We start from the raw sequence: 23,325 nt of genomic DNA on the forward strand, positions 1-23,325 counted from the left end.
GCCACCATGCTGAGGACCATCCATAGATTTGCTTCTGCAAGCGCCTACAAAACAGTTGCAGCACCTGAGCTGCAAATTTCTCCATCTTAATCCAAGATTTTGCTACCTGGAAGCACACAGAATACCTAAAAATGATAAGATCAGCAATTAAAATTCTTGGAGAAACTGCTTTCTATATCAGCCTTTCAAAACTGGGAGTGTACACTACAGAAATGGTTTTAGTCTGTAAAAAGGTTTAAGCGCAACTGAGCAAGCATGCGCTAAAGACCAAAGCAGATTTGTTATTCTGGACTGTCATTTCCTATCATCGTTCTCTTTTTTGAAGGCATAATTATCTAAACATGTGGTTTTTAATACTTACAATGCTCATTAACTCGGCATTTGCATGTCTCACCGTTCCAGCTTTCACACAAAGGCTTAAGGTATCAGGTCAACGATACAAAGCCATAGAGAACACAGAACACAGTTTTTAGCAGGGATGTGCTTCCAAGAAATGGATACATTTGCCTAATTTCAGGATTTTGTTTTGATGGTATGTCTCAAAGCTCTTTGGACTATGGCCAACAGGAACACGTTCCCACATGCTTATCTAAGGTGCCTTTGATACTTAGTTTGATCAGTAAGATAAAAGAGTCCCCAAACTAGACAGGCCCTACAAAAAAAAGCAAACACATACCCTAAAAAATCCAGTCTTTATCTGTAAAACACAAGGGAATTCTTTCTACTTGTTGCCCTGTTGCATTTTAATATCAAGTAGATATAAAATCACAAGCTTCTCAAGCAGTAAACCTGTACCAACAAGCACGCTTGCCCACTGATTAGGAGAAAAATCTGGCAGACACATGGAAAATTACAAATCATCAAAAACTATCTAGTTATTTTCCTGTTAAGTGAGAAACCCCCCCAACCCTCCAAACATTAATATCCGACAATCATTTTCTCTCATGTAGACTTTCACACTTCAGACTTGAAAAGACAACCAAAAAAAAAAACCCCAAACCAGACAGTTTTGCAACTGTTGCTCCCTTTTTCACGGGTAATATTAATTTTACATGTCTGCTGACAAAATAAAACAAAATTCTAATTTACAGAAGAGCTTCCTTAACAAGCTGCAGTAAAACGACACTTTTGCTTCCTCCCTACACTTTGTTGGGCAGGGCGAGCCAGGCATCCAACAGCAATACAGCTGTAATTGCGCAAGAAAAAGGACGGTGATATAAATCACCAAAGGTTAATGATCAGGATGTGAACAGAGGGACTTGTTTACAGAAATAGCATGCAATTTAAAATTTACAAGAGATTTAATGCCACCGCTTGGCAATCACTAAAATCAACAGCCCAGAAAACAGTGACATTAAGAAAAATATTACAGTTATAATCATTCCAAAATAAGTCAATTAGTGTTAGGGCATGAGCTTGCGATTACTTGACCCATTTGGTTTGCACTTAAGTGAAGAAAAAAGGAAAAAATCCCCCTCCCTTATATTGAGATTACTGAGTTGTGACCTATTTTGCATTCCCTATTTCTTACACATCCTTCTTACATGCTGTTGGAGATGGTGGCAGAGGGTTTGTTGCCTTCTTTTTTTTTCCTCTTTGCCTGGCTTCCAAGTAATTCTGACCTTTGACATTTGTAATAATAACAAAGCAAAAATAAATAAATAAAAAAAAGGAAGTAAGTTTATAATTGTGTTGTTCAAATGAAGGTGGAAGGGGGGGGGGGGGGGGGGAGCAGAAAAAACCAGTATAAAATTCAATGTGCTATTATACAAAAGCCATGACGGCTGTCTTCAGTGGAAAAAAACAGCAATGTAAGTCAATTTGTGAACTTTGGCACCAGGTGACCTTTAGAAATACAACAATATAGAGAATTTACAAGCAAGAGTAGCACATGCAAATGACCCGGCACTGTCTCGCCTCTGGATTAGACCTGCAAAGAGCATTATGGAGAAGGCTTGCACAAAACAAATTAAGACTGTTACTTAAATGTCACGGCACACTATTGTATTTGGCTACAGATCATTACACCTGATACTAACACTTTTAAAATCTGTAATAACTTGGGAAATATTACATTGAGTGCCCACATGTAGAAAGGGAAAATATATATATAAAAAAAATAAATAAAAGAAGAAAATGGGTTCCTGAAGTAATTTAAACATCACCACTCCACGACTAGAGGGAAAGGTCAAAATTTAAGTAAGCTGAAAGGAACATGAATGGCAAAATAAAACACACAAACAAAAAGATGAAAAGACCAACTGGAATGACTCTGCAAACACAAAATAAAGCACACATGCTTTGGGCAAATTTGATTTCCATGCCCACGCTGGGTAAGGGAGAGATTCAAGGAGGATGATTTTTGGAAAAGCAGGTTAAAAAGAGGGGTAAGAGAGGAGGTGGTCATCTAAAACGGGTGGGTTTGTTACCTTCGGTGTTGGTGCTGCTGCTGCTGTATATATTTCGCAGGCTACCAACACGGTTTAGTTTCCAAGCTTTGCGTTTGGCTGCGTCCAGAGAGCAGAAGGGGGAGAGAAAAAAAAGAGAATAAAAATAAAGAAAAGGGAGGGGGAAAAAAAACCCACAAAAATGAAAAAGGGGAGAAAAGAAACATCAAAATAGCATGTGAAGTAAAATACAAGCACAAGCCTGTTAACATGTGAAGAGCTACACAGAGAAAATGCACACAGGACTACACAGCCTCTGCCATCCGTGGACGATATGGAAAGCCTCCGATTGAGAATGATTTTTTAAGTCTGTACAACGTGACATGATTTGACAAGATTAAATGGATCTGCTATTGGAATAGACAAAACCAGACCAGTAGAAGTAGAAAAAGGTAGGAAGTATTTGTATAGAGGATACATGACTGGACAAAATAGCTGCTGCAAAATGTGATTTAATTAATAACAAAACACAGCCAGACATGAGCTGCTTTTCCTCTAACAGCCTATATTGATCACTTGGTGCAAGGGTTTATCTGTAAAACATCCTTTTTACATCATCACCCTTAAAAGTTGAGGTGATGATGTAATAGCCTTAAATCCTCATAACAACAGAGCCTATTATCAGTAGCATGGAGCTTAGAGGCATCACTGAATTATTTTCAAAAGTGTCAAGTAGACATTGATGCAATTGGTGTTTGTTGTCCTCCCTTCCTCCCCTGGGCACATCACTGCAAAATCAAAGTGTTTATTTGGAAAGTAAAAACCAACAACAACAACAAGGAAGTGTATTCTGTACACAAGAGGCAACACCCTCGCTTTACTAACGCTCCAAACTTTGAGATTCTCAGAGTTCACAGCTGCCATTTTACAATTAGCAGAAAATACTGCTCAAAAGCACTCCATTCAAATGCTCATTAGGACAAAGCTCATTTTCATGTTCTTTAAAATTGATACTTTTTGCCTCAAGAGTGAAATCACAGCATGAGAACTATGTTCAATCAACAATATGTTTAGCCTGAGTTTCATCAGACAGGAACTGTATGAAACATCCCAGTACACCAAGACACTGCTGGCACCTAACAGAGACTGAAGGAACAAAGATGTGCCCTCTTCTTCACTCATGGACACCCCCACATCTGAGGAGAACCCTGTACCTGCTAAAAGTGATATCTCTATAGGCTTTCCAGCCATCACATCAAGAAATAATGATGCAGCACTGGTGGGCTGTCAGTGATAAACGGAAGAGCATCTGGACCTCCTCTTGATCAACCTTTCTTAGTTGGTCACCCAGCCCTCCTGCTCAGAGGTGGTGGAGAGCTTTGACTGTGGGTGTGAAACTTCTAAAAAGGACACGTGATCAATAGCACTAATTGTAATTCAATTCTAAGATGCATTTGAAATTGGAGCTGCCTTCCACCCCCATTCAGCTCAGAGTCTGTTTTGAAGAAATTAATATGGCAAATCTGGAATAAGACCATTCTCCCCCCTCACCCTTTAGGATGAGGTGAACATTGCACAATGTAGTGAGTACAGTGATACAGTAACTTTAAATTAATTTCTTTCTATGCTTATCAGAAAATTATTTTTCATGCCCCATGAAACTCAGACCAAACAGCTGCTTTCACCGCAAAGGAACAGTGATGTGAAGTCATTTCAATATTTAACAAAAAGCTTGACTGTCAGCTAAAGACCTAAGGCTGGAAGAGAAATGCCTGAAGATCCTAGACTGTTAAGCTATGTGTTGTTTTAATACAGCCATCTGTATGCCTTAATGCTATATACTGAAAAGAAGGACTGGATATGTGAGTGATCCCCTTTAGAGCACATCTTGCTGAAATTAAAACAGATAATGTTACCTAGAAGGCTAAAAATTATCTATCTAAAAACTGAAGTTCATCAAATCTAAAAATATCTTCATTGGGTGCACCCTTCAATATGAAAAAATAAATCCTCCGTTTTAAGGGCTGTTTAACAAGCCTCAGCACCTAGACCTAGCACAATTTCCCAGCAGAAAACTTGTTTGTCCTGAAAAACATTTACATATAAATAGGCAAAATCGAGGTTGGGTACCCCTCAGAAAGGGAAGATGGTCTCCAGTACACAAAGACCCTTTCCCAGTCCCTTTTCATTTTTCACACTTTAATGGCATGTTAAGAGTATGGCTCTATGAGCAGGAAAGGAACTTGCAGCCTGGTTTTCTATTAACCTGTTGGTGAAATAATCCATTGTAATGTGTTAAGTGTCATGCCTTTTTCTTCTCTTTAAACAAATGGACTTTTTTTTGCAGTGATGCAGAGGTCCTGTTACACCTGAGTGTGTCCTTTAGCACTGATTAGGTTCCAGCCTGCTTCCTTGTGGTGCTCTTCTGTCTTTGAGGATTCAATAATATTATCAGCAGCACAGTTTGGACACTGCCAAGCACAGCCTCCACAGGGTGATTGATGTGCATGCAAGCACAAGGGCCCAGCTCAGCCATCCTACCTTGCCTGCCTTCAAAATTACATACTGTCTACACAGTTTTGTTACCTACCAACAACACTTTGTCATTAGTGGCCTGGTTTGTCTTTGACTTCAGTCCCAGGGTATTCACCCTGTCCTGTCTGGCTTCACTCGCCAGATCAAAAGGTTAATTCAATAAAAGGACTTGTTGCCAACTCTGGCTATATGTAGCTATCTATAAGTATATATAAACTTAAACAAGTAAGTCCAAACTGATTTCCAATAAAATGCTACAAGAAATACTTATTTCATCATTTAACAACAAACAAAGCTCCCTACTTTGAAATATCTTTAAGGTAAACTGATTCCAAGTATTTTCTGGAAGCCAGTTTTCTTCAAAAAAGCTACTAAGAAGTATCTATAGAGATACTAGAAAAACCTGGACAGATGCCTCTCTCAAACACCAAATATCTGGAATGAAGTTAACTATTGCCCAGAAGACACCAGGTACTTAATTTAGCTTGTACTGAAGTGGCAACTAGTATTCTGCCTAGTATGTCATGCTACCACAATCTGAATGACTAATGTATTTTAACACCATTCCAAGACAAAGTTTTTATTAACTTTGACATTTGCCCTGATCTCTGGCTTTGCTGCTCACAGAAAAATACCTTACAGCAACAAAAGCAGTCCCCCCATTCCAGCCAGCATCTACACACTAAAAAGAAGTCCAGATCAGCCAAACAGAAAATGACAAAACACTTGCTATTGTTCCCTCAGGCCTCATCTATGACTACTTGTAAGCAAAAATACCCTAAACCACAACCCAAGACTAAAGATTTCCCAGGTATTGTCCATGACCTGTATTTTTTCTCAAGAGTTCACAGAAGCCCTGGCCAGGACAGATGTGTCCTGGTATCTGGAGTGGAGCCTGGCTTGATCTTGAGTCAATAAGCTCCTCTTTCCAGAAAACAGCCTTTGAACTCTTCTGGACTTTAGTTAAAAAAGGCTGCCATGCCTCCCTCCCCCATTCCAAATACCCTATTTCTGCTTGTTTACATTTAAAATACATGTCAGAAGTGTTTATTACTGTGCCTTTCCTATAAAGAAGTCAAAGTACTTAAACTAAGCACAACTTTGGACACCTGTGGTTTGATGTGAAGAAATGCTATAGACTGGCAATGGCAAATGGAAGGAGAATCTCTGGTTGTAGTGCAGAGAGAGCATGGGAGCAATGAAGGCTCCTGCCATGACTCTGTAGGTGTTGACTGGTCTCACCGTGCTTCACAAAGACAATTCCACTCCATTATTTCAGTTTTCAAAGTCCTTACCTGCATTTTTTCAGCTGGAAGGCAGGGACTGTCAAGAACACACTCTGAAGTGGAAGCTAAACAAGTTATTTAATGGCTGTAAAAGTCTTTCAACATCCAAACACTATTGAAGGAGAGCACTATAAACCAAGTCCAAATAGAATATACTTAAATCTAGTGGGAGATGATTACATATTGGGTCTTTGTCTCAATAAAATGGTGGCAACTGCTTGCTGTTACAGCTGAAGCTCTGGGAGGACATCCAGCTGTAACTGCTTTTGAGTACTTCACTTTTTGAGTCAAGCTATAGTCCTGTAACATACACACTGTACTAAAATTAAAGATAATTAAACTCAGCTTGCTTATTTATTCTGTGTACAACTTACAGAAAGAACAGGTATTCCAGTATACAAAGATGAAAACTAGGCTTCAGTACAGCCTTTTCTTAAGATATAGAGTAACTAGGAATCAATTAAACTTAATCACTCCTAATTAGCACATATCATGATATTTGTTCAGCAATAACTTTACATCTGTGACCAACCCCTTGCAGACAAAATTTGTGTGTTTTCTGTGATAAGGATGCTATTTATACTGTGTTAATGAATCTACTTTTCCTGTCTAGTTTTGATTCAGCAGGTTTTGTAGTAAATATGTTTGCCGCCTCTATGATCACATACTATTATTTCTAAAAGCAAGAGCTGTTTTTAGAAAGCACACTTACCCATGTGTGATCTGAGGTTACATCTGTTTGAATTCTGTGAAGTTCTCTAGGGATGCTTAAGACATCATACTCAACAAAATGTCAGACTAACCACCTTCCAACTTGCTCAAATTCAGGCCTTTATGTACTTTGATAAGCAGAAATGTGCTTTTATTCTTGGGAGAGTCTCAATAGCTACAGTCTCATCCTAAAAATCTTCCTTCACTGCTGTACTGAGAAACTACAGACGTGTTAATGTCACCTCTGGTCTCCATGTGACAGAGTTCTTTGTTGATTAGATAAATAGTGCTCAGATAGCTGATTAAAAAATGATGTAGCCGTTAGGTTGTGTGTCCAAGCCTTGTCAGCCATGTTGGATGTTAAAGTGTGCATGAATTACATCCCTGGAGTGTGCTGAACAGTGCTGATTAAATGAGGCACGCCACAGCCCTCAGCATCAATTATCAGAAATAATAGGATCTTTTCACCTACACTGGAGGAAGGGGGTTGGGGATGGGAGTTGGCGTGCCACTCGCTTCTCAGAACATCTCATCATCATCTGCACAAAATAAATAACACTGTCCATTCACCTGAGGATGTTTGTTTATTTATTCTTATTGTACAACAATTAAAGGCTGAGAAGATCTATGAGGAAAAACCTGCTCCTGTAGCATAGGCCAGGGAAACATTTTTCATATAATACCTGTGTAACATCTATCTAGAAAACAGGGGTACATTGGATTTGATGAGAGGCAAACCTGAGCATGATCAGGGGGGTATTTAAGGATAAACTCCAGGACTACCTAGTTGCCATGCTACTGGGGAAAGGATTCTGCCTTTCAGCCTTTCTCTTGCTCTTTTCCAACTCCCTCTGTGTCACATGTCATTTCATCAGGGACTGTAAAATGGCAGATTGGGCATTTTTTTTCCTGTTGGTCAGGAGAACAGGACAGATGCTCTTCTGTAAGAGGCTTGAATTTGTTTCGTTAAGATACAACCCAGGAGATTTGTACACCAGTTAAACTTGCCCCTGTGAAGGGGCTTGACACTGTCTGTTTTACCCTATGTGGAAGGAGCAATGGCAAAAATTCCTCAAAAATGGTTAAAAAAATCCAGAAGACCAGACATATCTAATACACATTTAGAAAATAAAATAATTTGGATACATTGTGTTTCTAAACCTGACCAACACTCAATTTTGAAATAAAAAACCCCACAAAGTGCAAGGATCTCATAAATAAGTACACTATGTTTCTGTAATTCCTGACAAATGAATACAGCAGATCTATTAAACCAGATTTTCAAAGCAAAAGCTCTTTAAACACTTGAATGTGACTCTAAACTTTCTAAGCATCTCTGTCATTGGTGTCTACAGGACATAGATCCCAACAGACCAAGCAATATGGAGCCGAAATACAAAAGCTTTAACTTCTCCCAGTTATTTCTTAAACACTGGGCAGCAGTAGCCCTTACTACATCCTGTTAAACCACCAGAATGCTCTGGAAAAGAAGCTGCTGCGCATCAAAGGAAATTACTGGAAGTGATGAGCTGCAAAAGCTGCCCAGCCCAAACACAAGTAAAACTGTGTGCCTGAAAAAAACTCCTCGCTGAAGCTGAAATCCTTCCCAGTGCTCTATTTTAAACCCACAAACCGCTCTAAAAATAATACTTCAAATCACATTAATAGTTAATTACGTTTGGCTTGGATTCAGCTTTGAATATTTCAAACGAAGGGGAAAAAAATAATAAAATGAAAACACATTCATATTTCTACTCCTGACAGGGGGAAAAAAAAAAAAAAAGAGTTACTTTAATGAAACATTTTTTTTTTTTCTTCCCCTGTAAGATTTCTCCATTTAAAGTTCTGCAGCAGGTAAAGGACCAGGCTAAACTATTTCAGTGCATTTCCAATACACTATAAACATGTGAGATTCAAATCGACAAAAGTAAATGTTAATTGGAAACATTTTTCTCAGTTTTTCATTATCTGAAGCAGAAAATTATGGGTCTTTTATACACACACAAAAAAATCCTTTTCAACCACCTAGAAAAATTGTCTTTTAATAAAAGCTTTAAATTATACTATCATATTTCAAAGGCAACGAACAGTTAAAGCAGCTAATCAAAGGTATAATTATTTAATGACTACTACTCATGCTATCTAACAGGGCCATAATTGCTTGGCTGTGATCACTAGACCACCAGCTTCAATACTGGAAAACAAGTACTTTGCTTGTAGCATTTGATTGACCAATTTCTAAGGTTAGTTTCTCCAATTGGGCTGACTTCACAAGGCTAGCTGAGTTATTAGGGAATTAGAGAATCAGTTTGTCACCCTGCCTCTGCAGTTTTTGTATATGTTCATATTAAAAAACCCCACCAACAAACCCCCCAAACCGGCAGAGGAAAACAAAATAATTCCCTGACTAAACACGATCTGTCAAAATCATCATTGATTTCTCTCCACTTTTAATGCAATATCACAGTCTTCTGTAAACCCCAGTTGACCCCACTCCAATAATTCAAGTGTAAAAACCACCCAAAATGTGCTCACTGAAAAATTTATTTTTATCTTAATTGCATTTTAATATTTATTGTCCATATTAATCTACTCCAGATAGGTGGAGCAGCACATAAGCAGATCTTGTGGCTCTGTTCCGTTGTTTATATCTCTTTCACAACTGAAACATGAGAAGAAGCATTTAGCAGCATCACGTATTAATTACCAGAGCCATTCAGAAGCTAAGCCACTTAGTACATGTTGGCTTATTTTTGGTTTAGTAACAAAGCATTTGCATAAAAGCAGCTTCTATCATATCTTAGCATCAGGTGCTAGACTACTGCTATTACACTTTTGTGGTACTACAGTTATCTGAATCCTCCCCCACCCCCTGATTAGATTTGATACAAGATACTGAGCCCTCTGGAATTTCAAAGATATCTGAATTCCTATCCAATTATCTAGTCAACATCTTGATTTCACAATCAGCCTCATGCTTGTAATTAGCATCGCTGAAGCTCAAGTGACACCACCACCAGGGATGTCAGTCTTCAAACAAGACAGGGCAAGGAAGCCACCTTTCTTAACACTGCACCTTGCAGTCGATGACTCCAAGATGAAACAAGGACACCGACTGAGAGTTGTTCATACCACACCTGACGAGAATGACATTTGTGACAACAAATCACCATTTGATGTGGCATCAAAACCATTTGGCTTTTGAGACCCTTATTGGCAAGGTTACCATGATATAATATAAAATGCACCACCACCCCTAAACCCAACCCAATATATTTCAAAGAAGAGCAGGAAAAGCATTGTATGGGATGGCTGAAGAGGAAACAAGGCATGGGGGAAGCATCTGGGACACAAAGGAACAGAAGATTAGAGGAGTAAGGGTGGGACATACAGGGGACACATCGTATTCACCACCAGCCTACCTTCTCTCTGATAATTACACACAATATTGACGAAAGAGATGCTTCCTTGCTTAGCCCATGGAGAACCACTACATTTATGGCATGATGGATTTATTCTTGTTTTGGACCATCCGTTTCATCTATGTGTAGGGAGATGACAATCTAGCCTGTTACAGGCTGATAAACAAGGAACATTTAAATCCAATAACCAAAGATGTGTTGTTCTGCACCCTTCTCCCTCTGAACAAAAAGTAGCTACATTTTGTTGACAGTGCGAGCAATTACTGTCCAGAAACCAGTTACAAAACAACAGACAGAGGTGTTTCTGCTCAAAGGAGTTATATTCTCACCGCTCACTTTTAAAAGACACACTCAGGGCAGGCAACCTGAAATTTCTCAGGCATGTGGCCATAGCTTTTGCATGAAATTTCTTTTCCAATGTATATTAGATGTCACAGAGGAAATACTGCAAACTGAAAATAAAATATGCTACAATAAAGTAAGTGCCATTGGGCTGAATTAAAGCCAAAAAAGCGTGTTTGTTTTCTCATGGGAGAAACCCCATAACTTGCTTGAAGGTAAAAAATATTTATGTATGAAGTGGGACGGGAAGGTGTGCTCTGCACGATCAACGTGCTTCACAGTAGCTCTGTCAAGAAATATTTCAGGAAACGAACCTACTACACAGGCAACAGGGAACACCAGTATTTAGGTAATTCTTACAGTTCTCATTTCTTTGATTTTTTTTTTTTGTAGAGTTAGATTGTTCCAAAGACCTGGGTATACTGCTTAGCTTTGAATAATCCTGTTCAGCAATTAATAAATTTGTCCCTTGAAGAAGACTTCCACTATCCTCATTGTAATCAAAGGAGGCATGCAAATTTTCTTTTGAAGTCTTTTAAGACAGCACAGAACTAGACTAGGGGTTGGAGACATTTTGTTAGTTCCAGCTTTTACTTACTTTGAAATTCCAAGCAATTACAAAAATTGAATATAAATCAGAATTTCCTTTACTACCTTCACTCATTTTTCTCACATACTTAATGCATACCAGGCACACTACTGTAAAAGCTCGGACTATGCAATTATAAACAGTTGCCTAAGATTTCATAAGCAGTTTCTTCTTCTGAAAAAGCCCTTGTTGTTCCTGTCAGCTCCCAAGATTGCTAAACTTCAAATCACAAGCAATATATCTTTACCAGATAATCCAAACCTTGCACAACAATGCAAGCCAATTCAAGCCACACAAAACACCACCTTCTGCTACACCATTTTAGAACAAGCTATCCGTAAAGCATCTTTGAAATGAGCTCATTTGAAGTGTTTCCATCCTTTGCAAAAACCCAACCCATGATCCAGGCTCATTAGAAGTTTGCCCTCCAGCATGGTAGGCAGTGACAGGCACATCTGAGAAGCATGCAGGGATAAATGTCTTTTGTTTGTTCGTGCTGAATCATGTCCATATGTGAGCAGACACAGCACTACTTTCCACTGGGGCTAATATAACATTAATTCTTTGTTAATTTACATCACTTGTACAAATAAGCATGAGCAAATCTGCCAGTATTGGGTCTCTAATAGTTTGGCATATTGCTCTGCTTGTGGTGCAACTTCCCATGTTAATACAGAGATTTCTCACTGGAGAAATTCAGTTGGAGAGATTTATTGTGTCAAGGTCTTTTCCTACAAACTACTAAGCCATCTGTAATGAGTATTCCTCTATAAAGTGAATGCTCATGCTACAACAGGAAGGTCACCATCTCCCTTTTTGCTTGAGCTTCTACATCAGCCTACACTGAAAGAGAAGATGACTTTCAGTTCCATCCTTTGGCTTCAACAGAAATCCCACAGATGTAGGGTCCTACATTACAAAGAGAACAATCTGAGGCACAAAGTGTTTGTTTGAGATATGAATTAGAAGTTCCTGTCTAGTAGCACATGCACAACACCTGCACTTAGGTGTGCTAGCAGTAAATTCATTACTTTGCATTTTAGGACTTCCCAAAGCTTGCAAAATTAAAAGCTAGTTCAAAGTGGGCAACGGGACGATGAAACACAGACATTTCACAAGTAGTTTACAGATCAGCCAACTTAACTTCCCAAACTCACTGCTCAACCAATGGTTACTGCAGTGACCTACAAGCCTGAAGGTCTCCATCTCTTTGGGCAGGTAGTTTTAATCCAGGTCTCTTCCTAGGGATAAAGGAATTACTAAGACTTTTTAATTTTAAACTTCTGTCAAGAATAGAAAAAAATCTTTCAAATGGCACATTCAACATTCTATCACTTCACAGATTCATCTGGATTTCAAAGGGCTTCACACACAGGAAGCTCCTGTTACCCATGTTGCACTGGATAGGGCTCCTCACATTTACAGAAAGTTGTCCATTTTCACCTAACCAGTGCAAAATGTAAAAGTCACAAGTTGAAGACATTCTTGATGTGTTATAACCCAACACCTGCCTGGATACTGTATTGAACATATCCAACAAGATCAGGGTTAACTTCTGTGGCTGCTCTTACACAAAGGTTATCATTCCTAGAATTCAACCTTTCTCAAAAGCTGTGGTTGCAGAAAATCCCCAGAGAGATGCTGTGATTAGCTTTAGAATGAAGAATCTAGCAAAAGGAGAATGCCATCCTGTATCTGCATATTTTAAATACTGTGTGTTTTGTCAGGGCATACACAAACACCACACAGCTCTGCGATAAAGCAAAACCAGGAGGCTCAACAAATTAAGAGACTCACGTCCAAGTGGTGCTGCCTTTCATCTTTCAGTAAACCACTAACAACTGCATTTTGCCTTCAAAGATAAATATTAAACCTTGCTTTTACATCAGATGCTAGTGTCAAAGCTTCCTTACCAGCCAAAGCTCTGAGTTGTTAACTATTAAATGGCTAAATGACAATGGCTGTTACTAATCGCTTATTGAATAATGAAAGTGCCACAACTGATAAAAGGTTTCAATCCTGGAAAAAAATGATTTATAGTATTTCACTCTACTGGCACTGTTATTTGTATGACAAATGGTTGGACAGACACCAGTTAATCTCTGCACACCTCCAACTCTGATGTGGCAGCTTCTGCTGGAGCATCCAAATAATCAAGAACTGCTAACAATACAGCCATGCTGTGGCGAGGGGCTGAATGCTGGTATTTTATCAAGGCTGATCCCCAAATCAATTTACACGATGGATTTTCCCCCCCCACCCCCCCATAGTGGGGCAGGGAAAGCATGGCAAGAAAGAGGAGGAGTATCATAAACCCAGGAAGCTGCAGTTTGCAGCTAGGCAGATTGGCCACGCTCCTCTAGTGCAGAAATGAAATCATCAATACAACTAAGGCATTAATGACTTCAGAAAGCTCAGTATAGTTTATAGATTTCTCTTGATGGCAAAATCTGAACTGCAGCATCATACAGAGCTGTCAAGACTGTTATGTTGTAGCATACTATCACATTGCCTGCTGTGTATTGCAGATCCCATTTTCCCCTCAAGGTGGGAGAGGGATGTGGCTGCTTTTGAGGCAGTGTGAGACAGGATTCCCCCTCCCCTCTCCTTGAGATGAATGAAGCTTCATATTTATAAGCAGTCCATCAACAGCAGTTTTATCTCATTGGTTGAATTGGTATCATCCTACTTCCTGCAGAAGTCAAACCTATTCTATCAAGGTACTCTTTCAAAAGCTCACAGTGCTGGGCTTCTTGAGTTCACCTTCTCTTGTATTATTTTGCAACTTTGCGCCCACAAACTACATTTTTTCTTATTAATAATGTTCACTTCTATTTAATGAAGAAAAACAGGCCAAAGGAAAAAGACAACCCATGCAGTGGGAGAATAAAAGCATTATAATTTTGCCAGTTGAACAAAGTGACGGGCCACAGATTTTTAAATTCAAGTTGGACTAGTGTATCCATCACTGTAGCCACACCTTGCAAATGATGAACTAAAACCACAACAGGACCCCATTAGATGTAAAAGCAGGTTCACACACAGCAGTGGCAGTAACGTACTTGCTTGTCCCATTTTGCTGCTACAAAAGCTAAATTTAAAAATAAACAGCACATTACAATCCAACTAAACCACAACAAAACCCGAGGTTTTACATGAATGCCAAAGGGTCGAGCAGTCCCATCACATTTAAAGGTTACACAGCACTTGAAGTGCCCATTTAGATTACAGCCTACACAGACAAGTTTTCACTTGGTTCTCCACTATCTGCATACAAAGGCCTTACAGTAGTGCAGCCCTTTGCAAAGTTGCGAGTGGGTTTAGGCTGCAGAAGGCCAATGGTAATAACTTTTCTATTTATAGTGTATAATGTATTAAGCTAAACATGACCCTGCAATGTGAGCTTGCAGCCCAGAAAACCAACTGTATCCCGGACTGCATCACAAGCATTGTGCTCAGCAGGTCAACAGAGATGTTTTTCCCCCTCTGCTGAGACCCTACCTGCAGTGCTGTGCTTAGCTCTGGAGTCCTCAGCACAGTAAAGACATAGATTTGTTAGAGCAGGTCCAGAAGAAGCCCCAAAGATGATCAAGGGGCTGGAATACCTCTGCTATGAAGAAAGGCTGAGAGTAGAATTCTTCAGCCTGGAGAAAAGAAGGCTCTGGGGAGACCTTATTTCAGCCTTTCAGTACCTAAAAGAGGCCTATAAGAAAGCCAGAGAGGGACTTTGTACAAGGGCATGTAGTGATAGGATGAGGGGTAATGGCTTGAAACTAAAAAAGAGAGAATTTAGCCTAGACATAAGGAAGAAATGTATTATGATGATACACTGGCACAGGTTAACCAGAGAAGTGGTGGATGCCCGATCCCTGGAAGCATTCCAGTTCAGGCTGGATAGAGTTTTGAGCAACCTGATCTAGTGACAGATGTCCCTGCTCATTGTGGGGATTGGACTGACTAGATGACCTTTAAAGGTCTCTTCAAACCCAAACCATTCTATGAATCTGTGATTTTGATCACCTGTGCTCACCCCATGAAAGAAGAAAATTTTACTAAACAGATGTCAAGGTTCACATGAGGCAGATGCCAGCACAGTGAAAGAGAATTAACAGTAGATACTGTGATGGGTCTTCAAAGCATAGAGTGGCAGCTCAATTTTGATGTGATACAGCAGAGAAGGCCATTGGGAAGGATGCCAAGTGAAGGGTGACACTGGAAAAGTGACAGGCTGAGGAAGTAATCATTATAGCAGCAACTGGGTGCAGCTGAATGGATACTGCATTCATCAAGGCCAGGAAAAAAAGATGGTGCAGCAGTTGAGATATGAGGTGGTAAAACAGGTCCAAATCAAAAGATGAAGCCCAGATTATGTACTTCAGTGACACTTGAGCTAAACATGACATTTGTCTTGGTCAGAATGACATGGAATGAGGGGTTTAAGGTAGTTGGCTACCATCACAAGGAGATGTGCACCCAGTGGTCTAGATGGAGAACATAAAGACCCACGCAGATGAATCTCTGAGTTGGCCACAAGAAGCTCAGTTTGCATGAGCACCGGTGAGACTGTTTAGAGAAGTGGTACTGACAAAGCAGAAGTAGCAAGAAGAATTTTCTTCAGAAGGCCTAAAAGATAAATGGAGAGGTAAAAATCTTAAAGGCTGTACTGCCACTAACAGCAGAAATGAGGGTGGAGTATGAAGATTACTAACATCAAGAGAATCAAAGGAAAAAAATAAATCACCTGTAATACCAAACAAGATGCAGCTGAAAACAAAGCCCAATTCAACTCTTCTCTGTTCTTGGATGATGGACACCCATTTACAACTGGCTCTTGCAATCTACTGGTTAGTCATTTCAATCTGGTTAATTTATATTACATGGACTCTTTTTCTAGTGCCTGGACAGCTTTTACTTAATTTTTTTTTTTTAAAGTTCACAGTACAAGACAGGGCAGCCTCAATATAGTTGCTCTTGAAAGATGTTTTTGACAATGTAGCATTAAAAATGCCACAGCTTTTTATCATTTAACAATTTCCTGTATGAGATTTAGACAGCTCTTCCATTGGCAAAGTAAGTAACAATTATTTTCTGATCATAGCACATATCAGCCTTCCCATTATTATGCACAGGAACAGTATGAGGTTCAATAATACACAGATTCTTCAGGATCCCTTTTGTCTTTTCAGCTACAGATTCCTTCCAAATTATATGACAGATTAAAAAGTTCTTAAACCAGCTTTGTAGTAAACCTGACCACAGCTAATCTGGTTGCGCAGATGATGATGATATGAACAACAGCTCCCCCCACAAATGATGTTGAGCTGTTGCATGACTGTTTAGAAGAAGCAAGAATTTAAGGTAAGGTGAATTTTTTTTATCCAATGACACAAAGTGTCTTGCTTTTCCTTTCAGAAATGAGGATCCACTGTTATGGCCTTTAGCCAAGCATTAGATTCGTATCATGGCTAGAAGTCATTTGTTGCTGATGAATTTAGGAAATTTCTCTTTCCTCAACTTTCACATTTTACAGACCATAATTTCTAATATCTTTCATTTCCTATAGCAACAATTTACATTTTCTGACTACTGATTTGTGTTTATCACCATCGCCTTTGCTATCCTTCCCACTGACATTCTCCTAAAATTGTTTTCTGCACTTCCACTCTTAACCATAACGCTTTTAAAATACAAGCATCCTTTTAAGTGAAGAACTGTTGGTGTTTCGTGCTTAATCTTTCCTAAACAGAATCACAGGATCACCAAGGTTGGAAAAGACCTCAAAGATCATCAAGTCCAACCTGTCACCACAGACCTCATGACTAAACCATGGCACCAAGTGCTATGTCCAGTCCCCACCCCTGGAGACACCTCCAGGGATGGTGACTCCACCACCTCCCTGGGCAGCACATTCCAATGGCTAACAACTCTCTCAGTGAAGAACTTTCTCCTCACCTCGAGCCTAAACTTTCCCTGGCACAGCTTGAGATTGTGTCCTCTTGTTCTGGTGCTCGTTGCCTGGGAGAAGAGACCAACCCCCTCCTGGCTACAACCACACGTTTAACCTCTCCCCTCAAACAAATTGTCTCACCATTGTTCATGGTTATAGAAAGTAAGCTTGTTAAAAGCTTTGAGTTTGTATACATAAATATATATATGTATATGTATTTATGAACTACCCTGTGCTTGTTCAAGGCAGAGGAATTAGGCTTGTCTTGTACAATCTCAACTTTGTGCACATGACCTATTGCACACGTGGAGTGGGACTAACGACATTTAATTATTTACTCTGCATTTTTCTAGCAGCTGCATTCTTCTAACCCATCAATCAGCTCTCTAAAAGAAAGCAGAGGCTCTCACCCTTCCATGTGGAGTTAATGTGCAGGTAGTCGCAGTAATTGATGGCACAGAAAAACCATGACATGTAATAGTACAAGATTACTGTCAAAACACTGCACAATCAAATATAATAAAGGTTGATGGGTTAGCAGATTCTGTCTTTTACTGGGCATATCTGCATGTGTGCACAAGTTAAGAACTGCTTGCTTGGTGGGCAAGATGAAATGGGTTTGGTAAAGAAACTAAGCATGAAAACCTAAGCAAAAGCAAGGTACTTTCATAGGTGGCACAAAGACCACTGATGGGAAAATCAGAGCTATCAACCAGAAACTCATCTACCAGGTTCTCTCTGGGATGAAAAAACACACTTTGCCCAGGTAGACAGTAATGCCACCAAAAAGATACAAAATCCTTAAGAACGTTGAAACCAACACAGTTAGTAATTCCTGCTTGAAATGGGAACACACTTGACATACTGAAAAATCATGAGGAACAGATTCAAGCTCTCATCTTAGTATAATGACTACATAGGAGAACCTCACCCTATTGTTTGATCTAGTGTAGATCTGTTTGGAAAGCAGTTTCACCAAAAGAGTGGAGGGAAAAGAATGAAGTGTGTCTCTAGAAACATACAGTTGTCATAAAAACATGGAATTAAAGGCAAATTTTTCCTAGTATATCTCCCAGCATTTCCACAATTCTCATTTCAAACTAGTCCATGCCTCCCACCCTCTTGCAAGAGCGGCTGGACTTCTGACTTCTATTCCTGTTATGGAGGCTGCACAGCGTTTGGCAGTACCTTTTACTTGCAGATAAAAATCTCCATCTCCTCTTTTAAGAGGGAGAAAAAAGAAGGGATTAAAAAAACCCATTCATTTTGGATTTGTCAATCAAAATCTCAGTCTTCTGCACACTGTGTTGGCTGATGTGTTAGGACAGAACTACAATGTTGTGAAGAATGAGTACCTGGTAGGGACTAAGAGCTGGAGGTGACAATTCCTAGATGCTGAATGTTGTGTTGCCCTTGAAATGACAAAACCCCTCTGTAGCTCGCAGGGTCTCTGCGACCTACTTTGCTCCAGAAGGGTAACTGGAATGAACAAGAAACCTCTCTTCTTAACCTGCTACAGAGTTAAGTTTCTTGTATATTCAACATCCTCCTACAAGCAGGGACAAAGCACAGAACAATTTTCACAAGCAGAGCCTCAAAGAGACCCAACGTGCTAGCTCCTGAGTTGCTCAGAAAATCATTTTTGGATTTTATTCCAGCTCAGTTTGGGCTCTGGGGGACAGTTTATGTCAATCTTTTCTTCTTTTTCAAAAGTACTGCAGGTTAAACTTTGGGCCTAACAACCTTGACAGCGTCCCTTTACATTTTTTAGACGAGCCATTGAGTAGCATTATGACAAATTATGGGACCTGATGATATGTAACAAGAACATCTCCAGTCAAAGGCTGTGGAGGAAGTAAAAAGCCAAAAAGAAATATTTCTACCAAAAAAGAAAAAGAAAAAAAAAAAAAAGAAGAAGAAACTTTTTCCTCTGTATTAACATAAGGAATTTTAGATGGCGAAGTACTTGGATTTAACCATTAAGTAAGAGTTCCCTTGCAGGATGACTGCATGTAAAAGACACAAACTCTTTCTCGCTTGTGGAACTATATAGGCAATACATGAAAACCTTTGCAAATCACCTTTCAAGAAGCAAAGTTGCTGTTAGGTAGCATTTTCTGCACTCCTTTGCTGTCATTCTTCATTACAGAAATAATCCACATGAAATCGTTTCTATTGGAGTCAACCTGCTTCTGCCTTTATTGGCTGAGTCACAGAAACAGAGAATGCTAGGGATTGGAAGGGGCCTCCAGAGATCACTGAGTCTAAATCCCTTGCAAATCAGGACTGTGATGACAACTAGCTGGTGAAGAAACTGTTGGGATATTTTGCAAGCAGAGAAGCAGAAGAGTTCATTATTAATAGATTATTGTTGAAGAGTTCATTTTTAATAGATTTACAAGTATTTAAGTGTCATAAGCTCTTCCTCTGGGAATAGCTTTTCAATAACATTCATAAAATAAACCCCCCAATGAATTATATTGATGTTTTTATTATCAAAACCAGCAGATAATTATCAATATGGTCAAGAAAAAACTGAAATACTACTTCCAATCTCCTCCATAGCATTTTTTTCATATCCCAATAGCTCCAAACATAACTTGTACTCTTTAGTTTGCAATAAACAGAGTACTGCGCTTAAAATCTTCGATATATGTTATCTTGGAGAAGCAGGTCCTGATGTAGACCTGCTTTTAGGAGCTTCAGCCATAGCTCACAATCATACCTCCAGAAAAGAGTGGAAGGTAGTAATTATGAAGTAATTGTTACCTAAAACTTAGGCATCTTCACAGTTAAAAAAAACCCAACAAAAAACCAAACCCAAAACATCTATCTCCCATAACAGTTCTAAAGTTGTTTAAGATCATAGAATCAATAAGGTTGGAAGAGACCTCAAAGATCATCAAGTCCAACCTGTCACCCAACACCTCATGACTACTAAACCATGGCACCAAGTGCCATATCCAATCCCCTCTTGAACACCTCCAGGGATGGTGACTCCACCACCTCCCTATGATTGAGTGAACAAGACAACTTTACAGATAAACATCACAAAATCACAGAATTGTAAGGGTTGGAAGGGACCTCAAAGATCATCCATTTCCAACCCCCTCCACCATGGGCAGGGACACCTCACACTAGATCAAGTTGCTCAGAGCCCCATCCAGCCTGGCCTTAAAAACCTCCAGGGATGATCACCTTTACAAATAGACACCTTCTCTGCTAGAGCATAGTTAAAATAAAATAAAATTGTGTCTAAGATCACAGCTTAAGTCTAAGCCTGAATATTCTCTTTCATTTCTCCTTGGAACACTAATAGACTGTTAAGTTTTTCTTCTGACTTCACAGCAGGGATCAAAAAGTTGTCTACAAGCAAAGGTGATCTAATCACTAACAGGAGTTTTGCCCAGACAAACTGGCATCTAACTGTATACAGAGAGACAAAGCGATAAAGAATATAGATAGCAAATCACTAAACATGATTTGATTTTCACATTCCTCTTACAATCACTATGGATCCCCACACCAGATTCTTTAAGTAATCTGGCTATTATTAACTTATTATTAAATATGTTAACCACATATCCATCTACGATTTATTACAATGAGGTTTGTTCTAATTTAATTAAACACTGAGGCCTCTTAGTCTACAAAACTCCAGTATGTTGCCTGGCAAGTGAGAATTTTCTGAGAACAATTCTTCAGGAATCCTTACTGATATTTTTAAGATCTTGATTGTGGACTATCTACCATTGATGAATGTTTAGTTTTAGAACAAACATGTACATGTTACAGTACTTCAGGTACCAAAAGCACCCCAGGTTGGAAGAGACCTTTGAGATCATCAGGTCAGGTCCGGTCCGGTCTATTCTATTCCAGTTTAAAATCATTGTCCCACGTCCTATCACTACAGGTCTTGGTAAAGTGTCTTTCTCTATCTTTCTTATAACCCTCCTTTATATATTGTTCATTTAGAGGAAAATGAATATTAAATGAAGGAAATAAGGAAAAAAGAACTTCTGCAGGCACTGTTCTGATTCAAATGGTGGATGTATATCCAGGCTGCACTAAGGGTGGACTGACAAAACATAGTTAATAACTGCATGGAGCAGAAAGTTGAGGTCTGTCAGGATGGCATTTCACTATGGGCAGACCCTGAACTCTAATCCATAGGTCATACCCCTCACATGTCTGGATACATCACACACCATGCTGAAAAGTCAGCTCCACATGCAGGGTATTTCCCCCTGCTATACTGAAGGCGGTAACTTGCAGCTGAAACTGGAATATGGGAACTAGTGTGCAAAATTTCCCAGCCCATCTGTGAGCTCAAAGTTTGACTCAAAGTAATTTTAAAGTCGGTGTATCCTTTATCCAAACAAGATCCCAGTAAAGAGTACCAAGAGAAAAAAAACCCATAAAGATTTATCACACAGTTAACACTGTTGGCTGTGAGACATCTCCAGAGACTGCAGAAATACTTAAAAAAAAAAAAATAAGTAGTGAAGAGTAGAAAGATGTGGATTAGTCGCTGGTTAAATATTGTATGATTTCCTCCATCATATCCAGCTCACACTGCTGCAACACTCGTGTGATAAACATCATGTCTCACCATAAAATTTTAATTGCTTTCTAAAAAGAAGTTATTCATAACTGACCATTCACAGTCCACTGACTGGCAACTACCCAACCAAAGAGAAATTATGCGTGCGACGATGATGGTATTAAGCCCCATGTAATAGGACTGCTTCCAATTTTAAGATTAAGTAAATCATGGACTGTACTTTTATGTACAAATACTTTGGTTACAGCATTCAAGTTGTCTGGAAATGGGCTGGATTGCTTGGGTGTTTTGTTTGCCACTACAAAGTACTACCTTAGGGCTGAAAAGCACTGGCATTTATAATCACAAACCAGTCACCACCATGAACAATTTTCTAATGATGATTTAAAAACTAAAATGTCCTTTTTTTCCCTTGAAATACTAGCTTGCATGACAATTGCACACCATGGACACAGGCACTGAAGTCCCAAAAGGAGGAACTTGGGAAAGGAGAAATAAAAGGAAGTTGAAACAGTCTTCTAGGGAGCTGCCAATTCCTTGTCAAATGAAGCAGTCAGACATATTCCAGCCTATCTTTGTAATCCATCACCACAAACTGCAGCACTTCCTCCCCAGATTAAAAAGACAGATTCAAAGCACTGGGGAAGGAGGTGCAAAGGAAGTCAAAGTCAAGTCAATGCCATATCAATTTAAAAACCCCAGTGAAGAAGATGTGTGTCTGGCAGTGAAGCTGGCAAGCGCCAACCAACCTCTTCTCAGACGTACCCTGCAAACTGGAGTCCACCAGGGGAGACTCATAGTCTATCAAACTTTTTTTTTTTCCCCCCACTGAAAACCACACAGCTATTTCCCACATTTGAGCATCCCACTCACATGGGAAATTTGCCATGATACATCTGTGCCGCCCCAGTTGATGTCACTGCATACATCATGCTACGAAATACATTATGAGATGCTTGCAAGCATCATTGGTCTCCTCCCAGACCTTAGATGAATAATCCTTCAGGGAAAGCATGTACTTCCATAGGTAGTGTTGACAGTAGATTCAAACACTTGAGTTCACCACTCCAAGAAAGTCAACCGTGTCAAAGATACAGAATTTCTCCCTCTTCAAAGCTTACCTTTTGTAAGGCCTTTACTTCCTTGATGGAGACAAATATGGAGGCAAACTATGAGCTGATCATAGTCCTTCTGGTTTATTACAACCTCAACACTAAAGGCTTGGTTCAAAACCTCACCAAGCAAGAAGTACCAAGGGGCCCTCTGCCTGACAAAATCATTCTCTGTCCAGGTGGAGGAAGGCTGAAAAGCACAGAGCAATCCTGGTTGCTGGCACAGGCAGCAGGCTCACAGGTCAGTAAATACACAGATTTAGAGACGTTTGTCTTCCAAAGAAGAAGGTGGGGGAAAAGAGGGGAAAAAAAATATTCACATAGCTCTCAGGGGCTGTGTAGAAGCAGTAAAACATTATTACAAAACAAACCACAAAAATACAGAATTTCAGACAGTAGCAGAACTTGGAATCATTAGAAGAAATCCCAC

The 23,325-nt window shown here is 39.5% G+C and overlaps 1 protein-coding gene across 10 annotated transcripts in view; it reads right to left on the minus strand.

Moving 5' to 3' along the window:
• AGAP1 (ArfGAP with GTPase domain, ankyrin repeat and PH domain 1) overlaps positions 1-23,325 on the minus strand; it is a 400,655-nt gene that overhangs the window by 61,716 nt on the left and 315,614 nt on the right. For 7 of the 10 annotated variants that reach the window (XM_068138077.1, XM_068138076.1, XM_068138080.1 and 4 more), the window contains one exon: positions 2,430-2,507. The exons of the other annotated variants lie outside the window; for them this stretch is intronic. In XM_068138077.1, coding sequence (XP_067994178.1) covers positions 2,430-2,507 — 78 coding nt within the window. The remainder of the gene's footprint in view (positions 1-2,429; positions 2,508-23,325) is intronic. 10 annotated transcript variants of the gene reach the window in all.

This window comes from Melanerpes formicivorus, unplaced genomic scaffold (genome assembly GCF_026170545.1).
Source record: "Melanerpes formicivorus ecotype bairdi unplaced genomic scaffold, bMelFor1.0.p_v2 SCAF_5, whole genome shotgun sequence".
NCBI classification, from domain to species: domain Eukaryota; kingdom Metazoa; phylum Chordata; class Aves; order Piciformes; family Picidae; genus Melanerpes; species Melanerpes formicivorus.